The sequence below is a fragment of the Monodelphis domestica genome, chromosome 2, assembly GCF_027887165.1.
Source record: "Monodelphis domestica isolate mMonDom1 chromosome 2, mMonDom1.pri, whole genome shotgun sequence".
Taxonomy (NCBI): Eukaryota; Metazoa; Chordata; class Mammalia; order Didelphimorphia; family Didelphidae; genus Monodelphis; species Monodelphis domestica.
Window position 1 is genome coordinate 69351085 of NC_077228.1, and position 14420 is coordinate 69365504.

Sequence of the window (14420 nt, forward strand, 5' to 3'; positions counted from 1 at the left end):
TGATCAGCACATGAATGGGAGTGAAAGAGGCTTATGGTGGGAGTAAGACAAAGTTGAGCTTTGGTAAGGTATGCTAGGCTAGTACAAGGGTGAGGAATGGGGACCAAGTAAAGAGAATAGTGTAGAACTGAACATATTTCCAAAGAGATGGAGATTTGGAAAGGAGGAGAGAGCGGTGGAGGAATTGGAGGTCAACAGTGACGGTGAAGAACAGAATAAAGGTAAACATTAATGGAATTTTTCAGTTATGATATGTAGGCTTGTTAGGGAGCAGAGTGCTTTGAAACTAGCTTAAAGAAGAGATTATGGGAACATCAGGTATTTTGTCAGGATAATGGAGATCTTTTTGAACAGGAAGAGCCTTGTTTTTTACTTAAATTCAGTCCTACTACTAATAGAAACCTGATGTGAACCACTTCAAACAGATGCACTTATAACCAAAACATCATTGTTTTCAACTTTCTAATTGCTATGTGGCTTGGTGGGTAGAGGGTTTCTTCCTTTTGAGCTAGTTTGATAGAGATTCAGGTTCTTCCCCTTTTCATCTAGTGGTTATGTGCATATGATTATTTAAGCCTCCTCTGGAGTAGCAGCAGATTTCCATTGGTAGAATGATTTTTCTCCTGGGGTGGTGTCAACCTCAGTGAAAGTATAGATGTAGACCAACAAGTATTCTAGTTAGAACTGAAACCCTTGTTCTCAACTTGAAATAAAGGAGAATTTCTATCAAATTCCATGATGTTAATATTCATTTTGTGGGTGATGGAAACAGTTGGGAAAAGAATAATATGAGTATAAAAATATAAGGATTGCCTAGAAAATACAACTTACAGTTGTAAGGCACTGAGTGGTTAGCATATTAGACAATTAATTGTGATAGAATTTAAATTCTTTGTTTCAAACTTTGTTGGATATCTTAGAGGAGATGTAGTAGTTTTTTGATCCAATAATCTATTGCCCTTAAATTCTTATTTTCTACCTGTTAGGTTATAGTAAAAATCATCTTGAAGGAAATTAGTGATATTAAATATATTTTACTGGGTGAATGATTGAAAAGAACATTTCCTGGTTTTATTTTCTTGAAAGGATGATTTAATAAATTTGTTTTATTGGACTGTACATATTTCTTATGAGGAATTTGCTTTTACTTTTTTCTTTAATGGGGTAGGGGATGGAAAAGACAAAATAAATTTCAGTTAATTTTTTAAAAATTTCAAAAATAGATGTACTGTCTTCAGTACTTTTTAATGTTTTATTTATTTTCTTTTGGTATGAAGTAAAAATTTTCAGTAACCTTTGATAGTCCCTTTTTTAATTATAATGGAATAATGAAGCAACTTGGACTATTGATTACTTTATAGGTTGATTCTATTTTATTTTATGAATTTTAACTAGCCCTCATCAAATTTATCCAATGTCTGTTCAGATGCTCACTTTGTCTTTTAGGGTTTAATGCTTATGTGTAATTTTCTTGATTCATAGTATTCTGTTATATACATTGGAGGAATATATGAACTCTATAGTTATTATTCAACATTCACAATTATTTCCTATAGGTGACTCCTCCTGTGCTTTTTTGCACTAAACTCTGAGGAGGAAGTTCCCTTTTTCTTCATTAAGCTTAACTGGTTTCTTTATATCTTGAATACTATTTCTTCCTTTCCTCTGGGATTATGCCCCAGTGAGGCATTTCCCCCTCTTTCTCATTTTTTTTTCTGGCTCCTTCCTTGATGCCTATAAAGATTCCTAGATCTTCCTCAACCTTAAAACAGCTTTCTCTTAACCCTGTCCATTCCCTCAAGTTATCCTTTTTTCCTCCATTTCACTACCAGACTTTACTGACTCACTACCAATTCATTCTTATTTCTTTGTAATCAGATTTTTGACCTTATGATTCAACAGAAATCACTCTTTTTAAGATTACTATTTTCTCAGCTGGTAAATTCAGTGGCTCATTTTTCTTGGCTTTTCTGATGCTTTTGGATCATCACTTGTTCCTGAATACATTTCCTGTCCTTTGGCTTCTGTGGCAGTTTTGTTTCTGAGTTCTCTGTCTACTTATTACTTGTTCACTCTTTAGTAGTGTTTTTTTGTGCTATTGTATCACCTATCCCCTGCCTTCTAGAAATGAGTGTCTTTCTAAGCTCTTTTTGTAGCCAGTCTTCTCTTTTCCCTCTGAAACCCTATTTATTGGTGAACTTATCAGATTCCATGGGGCCAGTTTTATCATACCAAGTATATGTCTTCTAAATCTATATATCCTACCAGAGAATGACTGCTCTAGTAATCAGTCATTCTCTGGAAATCCTCTCATACGTTGCCAAATGCTTGCTGAACAAATCCACCTAGATGCACTCATGAAAAGATATGGCTAGGAAGCAGATCAAGTGACAAGGAGTTTCCAATGGACCATAAGCTTAATAAGAATTAATGCTGTTCCTTAACTACTAGCAAAGCTATTAACATTAGGCTTTGTAGTGTCCAGAAGACTAATACTGTATGTGACTCTTGTTATATCCCATCTTTATATTTTTTTCTAGATCTCCCCTAGTGTATTTTGTATAAATATACTTTGTGTGTGCATGTACACACATATTGTATGTTTCATCTAGACCTAGATCCTATTTTAGGAAGGCTCTAAATAAACTTGAGCAGAACCAACTGAGACCAAAATGAGTGGAGAGAGGGGACTCCATTTATATCTCACCTAAGGATTGCTTAAGCAAATAGTGATGTTTAGTTGAGAGAGTTTTTTTTTAAACAAAATTACTGTCTTTAACTCTTTGAAAAACTAATATATGAAAGTGATTATATTGTTTTTCTACTTTGCTCAGAGGACCTGAGTATGAGTTATATGAGAGAGATTTCAGCTCAGCATAGCGAAACTTTGCCTTCCAGTTAGAGTTGCCTAAAAGTGAATTTAACAGCATCAAATCACTGGAGTTTTAGACTGAGTTTGAATGGTTACTTATAAAGGGAAACTGTTGAGGAACTCATCTTTGAAACCTCTTAGGTGTTTTTGAAATTTCATGTCCTACGCAAATTAATTTAATTATTCAGTGCCATACCTATCAAACTATCAAAAAACTTTTTTTTATAGTATTAGAAAAAAATTATAACAGAGTTCATCTGGAAGAACAAAAGATCAAAAATATTAAGAGAAATTATGAAAAAAATGTGAAGGATGGGGGTCTAGCAGTACCAGATATTAAACTGTACTATAAAGCAGTGGGCATCAAAACAATATGGTACTGACTAAGAAGCAGTAGGGCGGATCAATGGAACAGACATGGGGTAAATGACCTCAGCAAGCTAGTGTTTGATAAACCTAAAGATCCCAGCTTTTAGGACAAGAACTTACTATTTGATAAAAATTGATGGGAAAATTGGAAAACAGTATGGGAAAAATCAGGTCTAGATCAACATCTCACACCCTATATATACCACAATAAATTTAAAATGGGTAGATGACAAGTATAAAGAGTAAAATCATAAATAAATTAGATGAACATAGAATAGTATACCTGTCAGATCTACAGGAAAGGAAGGAATTTAAGACCAAGCAAGAGATAGAGAACACTACAAAATATAAAATGAATGATTTTGATTACATCAAATTAAATAGGCTTCATACACACAAATACCATTGTAACCAAAATTAGAATGAAAGCAACAGATTGGGTGAACATTTTTATAACAAAACTCTCTGATAATGGTTTAATTTTGCAAACATAAAAAGAACTAAGTCAAATTTATAAAAAATCAAGCCATTCCCCAATCAACAAAAGGTCAAGGGACATGAATAGGCAGTTCTCAGAAGAAGAAATCAAAACTATCAATAATCACATGAAAAAGTGTTCCAAATCCTTCCTGATTAGAGAAATACAAATAAAAACAACTCTGAGGTACCACCTTACAACTTAGCAGATTGGCTATTATGGCAGCAGAGGAAATTGGGATGCTAATACATTGCTAGTGTAGTTGTGAATTAATCCAACCATTCTTCAGGGCATTTTGGAATCATGCACAAAGGACTTTAAAAGACTGCCTACCTTTTGATCCAGCTATACCACTGTTGGGTTTGTACCCCAAAGAAATAATAAGGAAAAATACTTGTACAAAAATATTTATAGCTGTGCTCTTTGTGGTGGCAAAAACTTGGAAAATGAGGGAATACCCTCTAGTTGAGGAATGGCTGATATAAGATTTAAAATTGTTGAAGAGTATAAATTGTGATAAATATAAGAATGTATGAGTAAATTTGACTGCAGAAAACATGTTTCACTACAATGTCTTGGTTTTAAATCAAATATAAGGTGGTCGTCAGGGAATATATTCCCAATTATGAATATACCCAAGTCAGCTGGGTTTTATAGAGGATTCAATTAATAATACAATGAGTAATCAAAGAAAGAGAGAGAGAGAGAAAAAGGAAATAAGTATGAAGGGCCTTAAGCCAACATGGCCTAGACCTGAGTCTTAAGAGAGAGAGATCAGTCAGTCAGTCTTTTATCACTCACCACAAGGTCTGTCTAAGCAAGGATTCTAGTGATACCAGGCCAGCTCCATCTCAGCTGACTTCACCAGAGAGAGTTCCAGCCAGAGTCCTCCTCAAAGAGAGATCCAACCAGAGACTGTTTCAAAGGGCCTCTCTCCAGAGCCTCCAGAGGGACAGAGTCCCCTCAGAGGAGCTCCAGTGAGACCTCCTTAGAGATTGTCCTCCAAGAGCTTCCCTTCTCCAGAGCCTCTTTCAAGAGATTCTTCCCCAGCGATCCTCATTAGAGATTTCTCCAAAAGGATTCCCTCAGTAAGTCTGAACCAGAGAAAACACAGCTGAGTCGACTAATCCCCTCAGGAGAAAACCTCTGAGTAAGTCTGAACCAGAGAAAACACAGCTGAGTTGACTAATCCCCTCAAGAGAAAACCTCTAAGTAAGTTTTCACCTCTTTGCTCCTGGCAAGTTTACAAGTTGCCTGACCTTTATAGGTACCTAGCATCCCATTGTATCAATTCTAAAAACAGGCATGGCTCAAAGAACTCCTTGCCTTATTATAAGCGTGGGTCCAAGTACTTTCATTGTTTAGCAAGGAGTTTTCTCCCCTAAAGCAGTCTTAAGTACGGGTGGAGTAGAGGTCTTCCCATTTCTGATCCTGGCGAGTTCTCACATCAAAATGGGGAATGTTTCCAGTAGGGAATTGCTCCAATTGAGAATTCCCGATGGGGAAATTTTTAACATTCACAAGTCTGAGAGATTTCAAGATTTACACTGAACAAATTGTGGTATCTGATGGTGATGGAATACTATTATGCTGAAAGGAACGATGAACTGGAGGATTTCTATGTGGCCTGGAAAGACATCCAGGAATTGATGCAGAGTGAAAGGAGCAGCACCAGGAGAACATTGTACATGGAGACTGATACACTGTGGTACAATCGAATGTAACAGACTTTTCTACTAGTAGAATGCAGTGATCCAGGACAACACCGAGGAATTTATGAGAAAGAATATTTTCCACATCCTGAGAAAAAATTGTGGTAGTGGAAAGCCAGAAGAAAAACATATGATTGATCACATGGTTTGATGTGGATATGATTGGGGTTTTGGTATTAAAAGATCACTCTATTGCAAATATGAATAATATGGAAATAGGTTTTGAAGAATGATAAATATATAACCCAGTGGAATTACTTGTCAACTAAGGGAGCAGGGAGGGAAGAAGGGTGCGAAAAATCATGAATCATGTAACAGTGGAAAAATATTCTAAATAAATAATTAAAAAAAAGAAATTTAAGGTCTTCATGAGCCTGATGGAGTTTTTCTGGTCTTCCATTTGGCTAATAATATTTTAGTTTTAGCTAAAATGGAAGACTTTTAGAACTTTGACTCACTTATGAATAAATTAACCCTACATTTAATCCTTCTTTCACTCTAAGAAGATCAAGTAAATAGCTGGATCAAACAATTCACTGTAAAGGATCTTTTTATATTTGTGACTGAACTTGAGTTTTTCACTGATAATTTAAATACTATTGGGCTCATTTCTGATTTCAAGTACCATTTAATGAGTATGTAGTTACATTTCCCCCCTTGGATTATTTTTTCAACAAATTGTTATTTAAACTCATCCTAATAGGATTTTTATATTTTTTTCACAACTCGATAGAATCATTTATCCTTTCGTTAAAATATGATCAAAGAGTTATACATACCGGAATTTCTTTATTTTAAATAGGATTGAGCTTCTAAGGTGTCTTTTATTATGTCTTCCACAGATGTTATCCTTTGATATTATAATATAGGTTTATTTTGAGAAACAAATGCAGAAAATTGAGTTACTCTTTATTATCTAAGAATCCATTCTTATTCAGTAATCATATCCTTTTTTCCTCTAGTTTATATTGATTTCTGGTAATGTATATTTCATTTGTGAGACCCTATGAGCCCTTGTTCTGCTTTTCAAAAGGTCTTTCTTCTCAGCTTATTAGTACTTTAGTATGGCTTAGTTAAAAGAACTTTTTCTGATAACATATGGAGGGAGGAGTTATGATGCATCCTCCATAGTTTTGCTATAGGGGAATGTAAATCTTGCCAGAACAGTGGTTATATTTTCTGTAATTTCTCTCTTACATCCTAAACTTGAGACTTGTGCATTTTCTTTGTATGGAATTTGAGTTGTAGTACTTTTTTTTGAATCAGAAATATACAGATAACGTTGGTGGGGGCAGGTAATATACAAAAATTCTGGTTGAGGGTTATTTTTTTTCCCCCAAAGAGAGTACACAATACATTAAAAAAATTTGTGGGATTTTTATTAATCTTGGAAGTTAAGATCAATGTCATCAAAGATCTATTTAGGATAGTTAGAGGACAGGTAAGAAATACATTATGTAAATAGCTTGCTTTATTTTTAGTCTTTTCACATTAGTTGGAAGATACCAAGGAATTTTTGGTATCTGCATATGTTAGCCAGAATATAGCTACTTAAAAAAAATCCAACAACTATTCTAGTAATATGGAAAAAAAAAGACAGAACTAAGAGTAAGGGAAGATACCTGGAAAAAAGTAACTAGTGAAAAATCAACCAAATGGTAAAGAAACTTAAAGGTCTACATTTTGATGGGCATTGGGGAATACAAAGATCACAATTAAACAAGAGAACCGAAATAATTTTGGGGGACAAGGCAATAATAACTAAGGTGATTAGGAAAAATAGTTAAGTAAAATCTTGAAGATAACTTGGAATTTTAAGAGGTGAAGGTGAGAAAAGGCTATTTTTCAGGAATTGAGGACCTGTCAATGCAGAAATGTGGAGATTAGAGTTAGAGTGCCATGTCTGAGGAACTGTGGATGGAGACTAATTTTCTGGATCTGAAGAAGAGAAATGTTCTATAAGGCTGAAAGTGTAGGTTGGGACCAAGTTATGAAGAATATTGAATGTTAAATGGGGGAGTTTATATTTGATCCTAGCCCCCTGTAGGGATTGACTGAAAATCGAGTTGGGAAGATGATCAGGTCTATTTAAGGAAACTTATATAGTTGTTGTGTGGAGGACGAATTTTATAGCAAAGATATTTGAGGTAATGAACTTAATGAGGAAGCTTATAGTCCAGTTAAGAAAATAATAATATTAGCTATAATGATGAAAATGATAGCTAGCATTTCTATAGCTCCTACTATTTGTCAGACACTTGCTCACTGCTTCTTTTCTTCTTCTTCTTCAAAGTGATATTTTATCATTTAACCCAATTACATGTAGAAATAATTTTTGACATGTTTCCCAACAATTTGGCACCCAAATTCTCTCCCTTTCCACTCCCTAAGTATATAAATAATCTGATATTGGTTATATATGTACAATACATATTTCCATATTCATCACATTGTAAAAGAAGACACATCCATTTGTGTTAATTGCTTCTTACAAGTATGATCTCATTTGATCCTCATGGACACAACCACCCTTGAAGGTAGATGCTGTTACTATCCCCATTTTACAGCTGAGGAAATTGAGACAGAGATTAAATGCCTGAGACTGGATTTGAATTCAGATCTTCCTCATTCTAAGCTTGTCATTTATCCACCACTTTACTCACTTGCTTAGAAATTATTCAAGCTTGAGCTTGAGAGTAGGTGGAAAGTAATAGATGCAAAAGGTGTTATGGAGGTAGGAACAGCAAGATTTGACACCAGAAAGATGAGGTTGTTTTTGGGACAGCTAGATGACAAAATGGATAGAGCATCAGGCCTTGAGTCAGGAAGACCCAAGTTCAAATCTGGCTTCAGACACTTACTAGCTATGTAACTTTTGGCAAGTCACTTAACCCCGTTTACCTCAGTTTTCTCATCTGTAAAATGAGCTGAAGAAGAGAATGGCAAGCCAGTATTTTTGCCAAGAAAATCTCAAGTGGGGTCATGGAGAGTCAGAAATGACTGAAATAACTAAACCAAATATGAGGTTGTTTAATTGAGGGAACCTTGGAGATTGTCTAAAATATCTCATCATATTTTAACTTGTTCCAAAGGTAGTGCATTGTATCTAGGACACTGGACTAAATATTGCTTTCTACCTCCTGGCACTTTTTAGTGAAGATGCACATAATAATGTTGTTATAACATATTTTGGGTAGTTACTGAGATAGGTGGGTAAAATGTATAGAAAAGATTGTATAAGTGATGTATCAAGTTTGGATACACCACTCAGAGGGTAGGCTGAAACGTTATCTGACTAGTTTACAAATTGGTAAAAACATTAAAGATGAGGATTATCAATATTCATGTAGGAGAGGAAGGGAGGACCAGGAACCAAGGAGTCCCTAGCTCTAAACCCCACCCTCCCGTTCCTATGGGTCTCGCAAGAGACTGTCTTCAAAGATCTTGCGTCTGCCTTTCCTATTCTCTCCATCTATAAACACAACACTATCTAGCTTTCTGACCTGACTGGTCCTGCAAAGTAATGGTGGACAAATCAAAATGATGATAGCTTTGAACTCTTGGTGAGTTCACCCTCCTAGGCCTAAGCCAAAGATGGCTCCCGGCCCTTCACAGAGACAGACTTTACTGGGTACTGGCAGTTCTCTTTCAGCAGTCAGGAAACACTCAGGATCTCACAGGAACAGGTAGATGAAAATGTGGAGGCAAGGTAGACTGGATCTCAGGATAACAGGGAAAGCAGGAATGCAGGAACACAGGAACCTTTAGCTTCTCAGGGACAGTTGGGCAAACTCCCACTAGGCTCCGACAGAACCAAGCCTCAGGAAGTAACCTCTCGAGTCCCCTTGAAAGACAGGAACAATGGCTCCCGACTGCCTCCTTGTGTCCGATTTTATCCCTTCCCCAGGCTCTAGAATAGAGTCCATAAAAGTTCTGTGCATGCGGCAAGATCCTCTTTGCAACCTCTTGCATTGCTATTTCTTTTGCAAAGTCTTTCTCTCTCACATTTCTAATATAGTAGAAAGCAGCAGTTCTCAAACTTTCTGGTTTCAGTACTACTTTACACTCTAAATTTTATTGAGGACCTCAGAACTTTTGTTCATATGGATCATTTATTGATTTTTACTATATTAGAAATTAAAACTTAACATGTTAAAAATATTTATCAATACATTACATTATAATAAATAATATTTCTAATGGAAGATAACTTTTTCAAAACAATAAGAAGAGTGGGGTTGTTTTTCAAATCTTCTTACTGCCTGACTTGCCATACACTAAATCTAGTACAATCTGGTACAAAGGCAGTTGGATTCTGATTTCTACTTCTGCATTCAATCTGTTGTGATATGTTGTTTTGGTTGAATATATGAAGAAAATCTTTCCTTACACAGATATATAGTTGGAATGGGAGGAGCGCTATAGTTGACCAAAAATATCTTAGTATTATTTTGAAAATAGTCTTAATTTTGTGGGCTATCTCAAAGGGTCTTAGGGACTTTAGTAGTCTGTGAACTGTATGTCAATATTTGTTGGCATAAAAGCAGTCAATTGATGATCATTCTAAAACTCTATAGATTTTTATTCTGTATGTTCAAGATAATTCTTTTCTCATCTTTGTGAAAAATTTAAGAGAATGCTTTTGACCATCCATTTATTTATGAGTTTAGATTAAATAAATTAACGAGAGACAAAAAAACAAAAACAAAGAACAAAGTCTAACCACACCATTCCTAGAGATATTGAAAAACCATTTGTAATGGAGTAGGTAAAGAAAAAGAAAATAAGAAAATCTAATTTGATTTAAAATAGACTGTGAAAATGGTAAAGGAATCTGAGAGGTGCCAGAAAGAATGCTGTTAGTGAAATAAGCCAAGAAATAAGGGTACCGCTTTTTTCCCCTCCTCTACTGGGGAAAAAGGAGTGAAATTTAATAAATAGAAATGCACAAGGTCTATTTCTTCCACAATGATTGATTTGGAAATAAACTTTTAACTTTTCACCCTCATTTTCTTACCTTTTCTTAGAGAGAGGAAGAATGGATGAATCTTGGCTAATTAGATATGCCACAACTGAGAAAATGCCTTTTCCTTTTAAAATTTGATTATTTTTCCATTTTGGCTGTATATCAACTCAATTATATTTTTATTTTCATTCTGTGTGTATATATTTGTATATATAGGTATGTATTTGAAACTTGGTATAATGTATACTATACCAAGTACCTAAATATCTAATATTACATATATTTGGGAACATTTAAAAATCCTGTTTCCTTTTCACTTAAAGTTTTATCTATAGTAAGTTACTCAAATGGAAAACTAAAATAGTATCACCTGCTACATAATGTTATTTTAAACTATAATTAAGTGTGTGGGTATACCTTTTCTGGATATAATGAAGCTAAAATTTCCCATTTATTCAGTAAGCAAGTATAGTTGGAAGAGAACTAAGTTTGGAGGCCAAAGACCTGTATTCAGCTTTGGACTCTGCTATTAAGGAGATGTTTTACCTTATCCCTGTCACTTAATTTCTCCAGGCCTCAGTGTCCTCATTTATAAAATAAATGGAGTACATTAGGTGATTTCTAAACTGTTTCAGCTTTAAACCCTATGATCTCATGTATCTGCTATGTATCATTCACTCTGCTAATTTCTGGAGATACCAAGATGAAATAGGATATAGTCCATCATCTCAAGGAACTTAGAATTTAATTAGGGGGTGGTGATTAATATTAAAGAAGTAAATATTACAATTTAAGTTGTAATAGATTGCCAGGTAAGATGTAAAGACAGAATGATATGAGAAATTCCAAGAGGGTAGAAGATCAGGAAAAGCTTCATTGTGGAAGTAGTATTTGAATTGGGCCTTGAAGGACAATAAAGATTTTTCTAGAGGTGTGCTTAAAAACTATTTCAGGCAAGAAAAATGATTGATAGAAAGCAGTGATAAGCGGGAAGGTCAGGGCAAAATACCCTGAAATTGGGTAGAGACAATGGATCGGAGTGATTTTGTGGAGGCAGAATCAGTCTAAGCTTCTGGAACTGAAGAATGGTATGATAACACCAGACTTTTAGGAGTTTGTTAGCTCTGTGGAGTGTGTATGAGAGAGAATTGAAGTTAGAGGGAGCCATTGGGTAGCTATTTCAGTTGTCCAGCTGAGAGGTGATGATTACCGGCTTAGACTAGGGTGGTTGTGGTTTGAGTTAAGAAGAGTATGATTATAGGAGATGTGGAAGGCATAATTAACACAGCTTGGCAACTGATTGGCTCTGGGCATCTGATGGAAGTGGGTAATGCCCTTAACAGCAATAAGAGACTTAGGAAGGAGGAGGTGTTACTTTAGGGGCAGGAGCTTCTATGGAAGTGAGTTCTGTATTAGGCATATTTTAGTCTTGCCTCTGTGACCTTAGACATATCTTCGTCTGTGACTCAATTTCCAGTTTTGTGAAATGAAGATGGTTAAACTAGGTGACCTCTGTAATTGGCTGATTTTTTGGCTTTTTTTGGTGAGGCCTGGGGGGTGCCAAAGTTAGTTTTCAGTTAGTTGAAGTAAATACATGGAAGAATCCTTTGAATCATAAAAACTCTTTACAATATATCCTTATTTGAAGGAGGAAATCGGAGAATCCTTGAATCCTGGGAAATGAAAGAGACTTCAGATGTTGTTTAGACCAATTCCTAACTAAGTCATGAATTTGTCTTTAAAGATAAACAGGACTTAATTAAATTAAGTATTAATTTAATTATTAATTAAATGTAGTGTGATAGAATCTTTGCATTGGGAAACTTTAATTATGGTTTTTATTCTCAAGTCACCTTTGATAAATTAATTAGCTTAGTGATTCCTAACCTAGATATTAAGAATAATTACTTTACTTAAGTGAAATCTCTTGTTTGAAAATTTATACTTTAACCATTACTCTCTTCTCTTTTGATCATTACTTAATTTGAGGGCCATTTCTAGGTTGCCCTATGGTAGCTGCTCATGTTGTTAATTTTTAAAATACAAAATGGCAGGCTGGCTATTTGATGTTATTATTTCCATGTTATATTATGCAATTTAATGTAATAGTATGGAAAATTTTAGTTTGTATATGATAAAATATAAATAATTATTTATGGAAATTGAGGTATTCAGAAGGTAGAATAATTGTACAAATAGATTTTCTGACTGTTCAATTAAGATCTTCTTTTTCATGGATTTACATTTCTTAAATTTTTTTTCTTCTTTAATATTTTCAGATGTTTTGGAATGTTACTAAGTCCTGGTCGAAACGTGAAGAACAGTGACATGCATTTACTGGATATGGTAATGATAATCTTAAACCACTTTAACTAAGTGTAGATCATAGTAATTTTTTTATATTATCAGATACCCCTGTTGAGATACTTTTCATACTTTCTTAAAGAAATATTTTCTAGCCCACATTTATATTTAATAAGTTCTTTTTGGAAACCTGAACCTGAAATTACTTAAGAAGGTGGGAAATAGGTAAATTTCCACTAAAGGAATTACATGGAAAGAGCTAGCCAATACAGGTTAGTGTTTTGACAGAGCCCCCTTTGTTTGTCTTTTATTAAACTCTTAGGAAAATGTCTTTCCTTTGATGAGCTAATAATTGTAAGGACATTATAAAAACAGACATTTTGAGAAGGAATATATATTTCCTTTCACTTATTTTAGTATAGTATTAGAAATTTGAATATTGTTATTGACATTTCGTTTAAAGAATTTTTCTTTCTGCATCTTTCTTGATGGCCTTAGACAAATGTAATGCCTTTAGGCATGGCATTTAAAGGAAGTTCTTAAAAACCATCATGAGTTTGTGAAAATTGGTATTTGTTATACCAACTGCAAGTCAACATTTAGAGTCAGACCTAATAACCAGAAAAAAATTGCTAGCACTAATGATGAAATAAAGCATACATTTTTAGTCCTAGAGAAAGGTACCAGTCTTATGGTTGTTACTAGATTATTTTGGGCAGTATATTTTCTTGAGCATTGTATATAATTTATATATGTATTCTAAAATCCCTCTTCTAAAATAGTATGTATGTTTAACTTCATTGTATTCCTATTAAATTTTTTTTAAACTCTTACCTTCTGAATTGGAACCAATACTGGTTCCAAGGAAGAAGAGTGGTAAGGGCTGGGCAATGGGGGTTAAGTGACTTGCCCAGGGTCACTCAGCTAGGAAGTATCTGAGGTCAGATTTGAACCTGGGACCTCCCATCTCTAGGCCTGGCTCTCAATCCACTGAGCCACCCAGCTGCCCACACCCAATGATTTTTTTCTTGTAGTTTTAATTTAATAATCACAATGTAATTCAATATTAGTTACTACAGATTACAAATGTCATTCATGCTTCATAACCTTTCCAAGTAGCAAGAACTTACATTTAGTCCAGAAACTCAAATACTATAAAATGAGAAATAAAAATCCTCAGTCACCTGGTCCAGAAGCCTGTCCAGTCTCAGAAGTAGGCTCACATCTCCAAGAAGCTCACTGGCATGGAATCTTTCCATTTTCTCCTTCCAGTCTTTTGAAAGTAGTTTTTCCATGCAGGATGAGTCCTCCCGCTCAGTCCGGGTCATCTCTTTCAGGGTGCCCACTGCCTCTGCCAAGCTCCCTTTGCGGCGCTCTGGCGTTCCAAAAGTGGCACTAGTCATTATCTCCCGGTCCCGCCCCCCGTCGTCAGGCTTGTGTGGTGAGGAAGAGGTGTTTCGGAAGGAACAGAGGGAACATAGCTTAGTATTCTCTGATGGGCTGAGACTACACTGTCCCAGGCAGCATCTTGTTGAAGGGTGGTGACAAGAGTTGGTAGCTCCTCAGAGCGAGGTTTGTTGTGCATGATAGGGTGAAGAGGCAGGTGGGAGGTCACGTGCTGGTCGCTGCCCTCTTCCTTTTCCCGAGCGGACAAGTCCTGGGTCATCGCTTCCTCTCCATCAGCTGCACAGGCAAATGGAGAGGCGGCTTGCTTGGAAG

The 14420-nt window shown here is 35.3% G+C and overlaps 1 protein-coding gene across 4 annotated transcripts in view; it reads left to right on the plus strand.

The window, feature by feature from the left end:
• Positions 1-14420, plus strand: part of RABGAP1L (RAB GTPase activating protein 1 like) — a 705349-nt gene that overhangs the window by 120339 nt on the left and 570590 nt on the right. For all 4 annotated transcript variants that reach the window (XM_007480823.3, XM_056815570.1, XM_056815569.1 and 1 more), the window contains exon 8: positions 12677-12743. In XM_007480823.3, coding sequence (XP_007480885.1) covers positions 12677-12743 — 67 coding nt within the window. The remainder of the gene's footprint in view (positions 1-12676; positions 12744-14420) is intronic.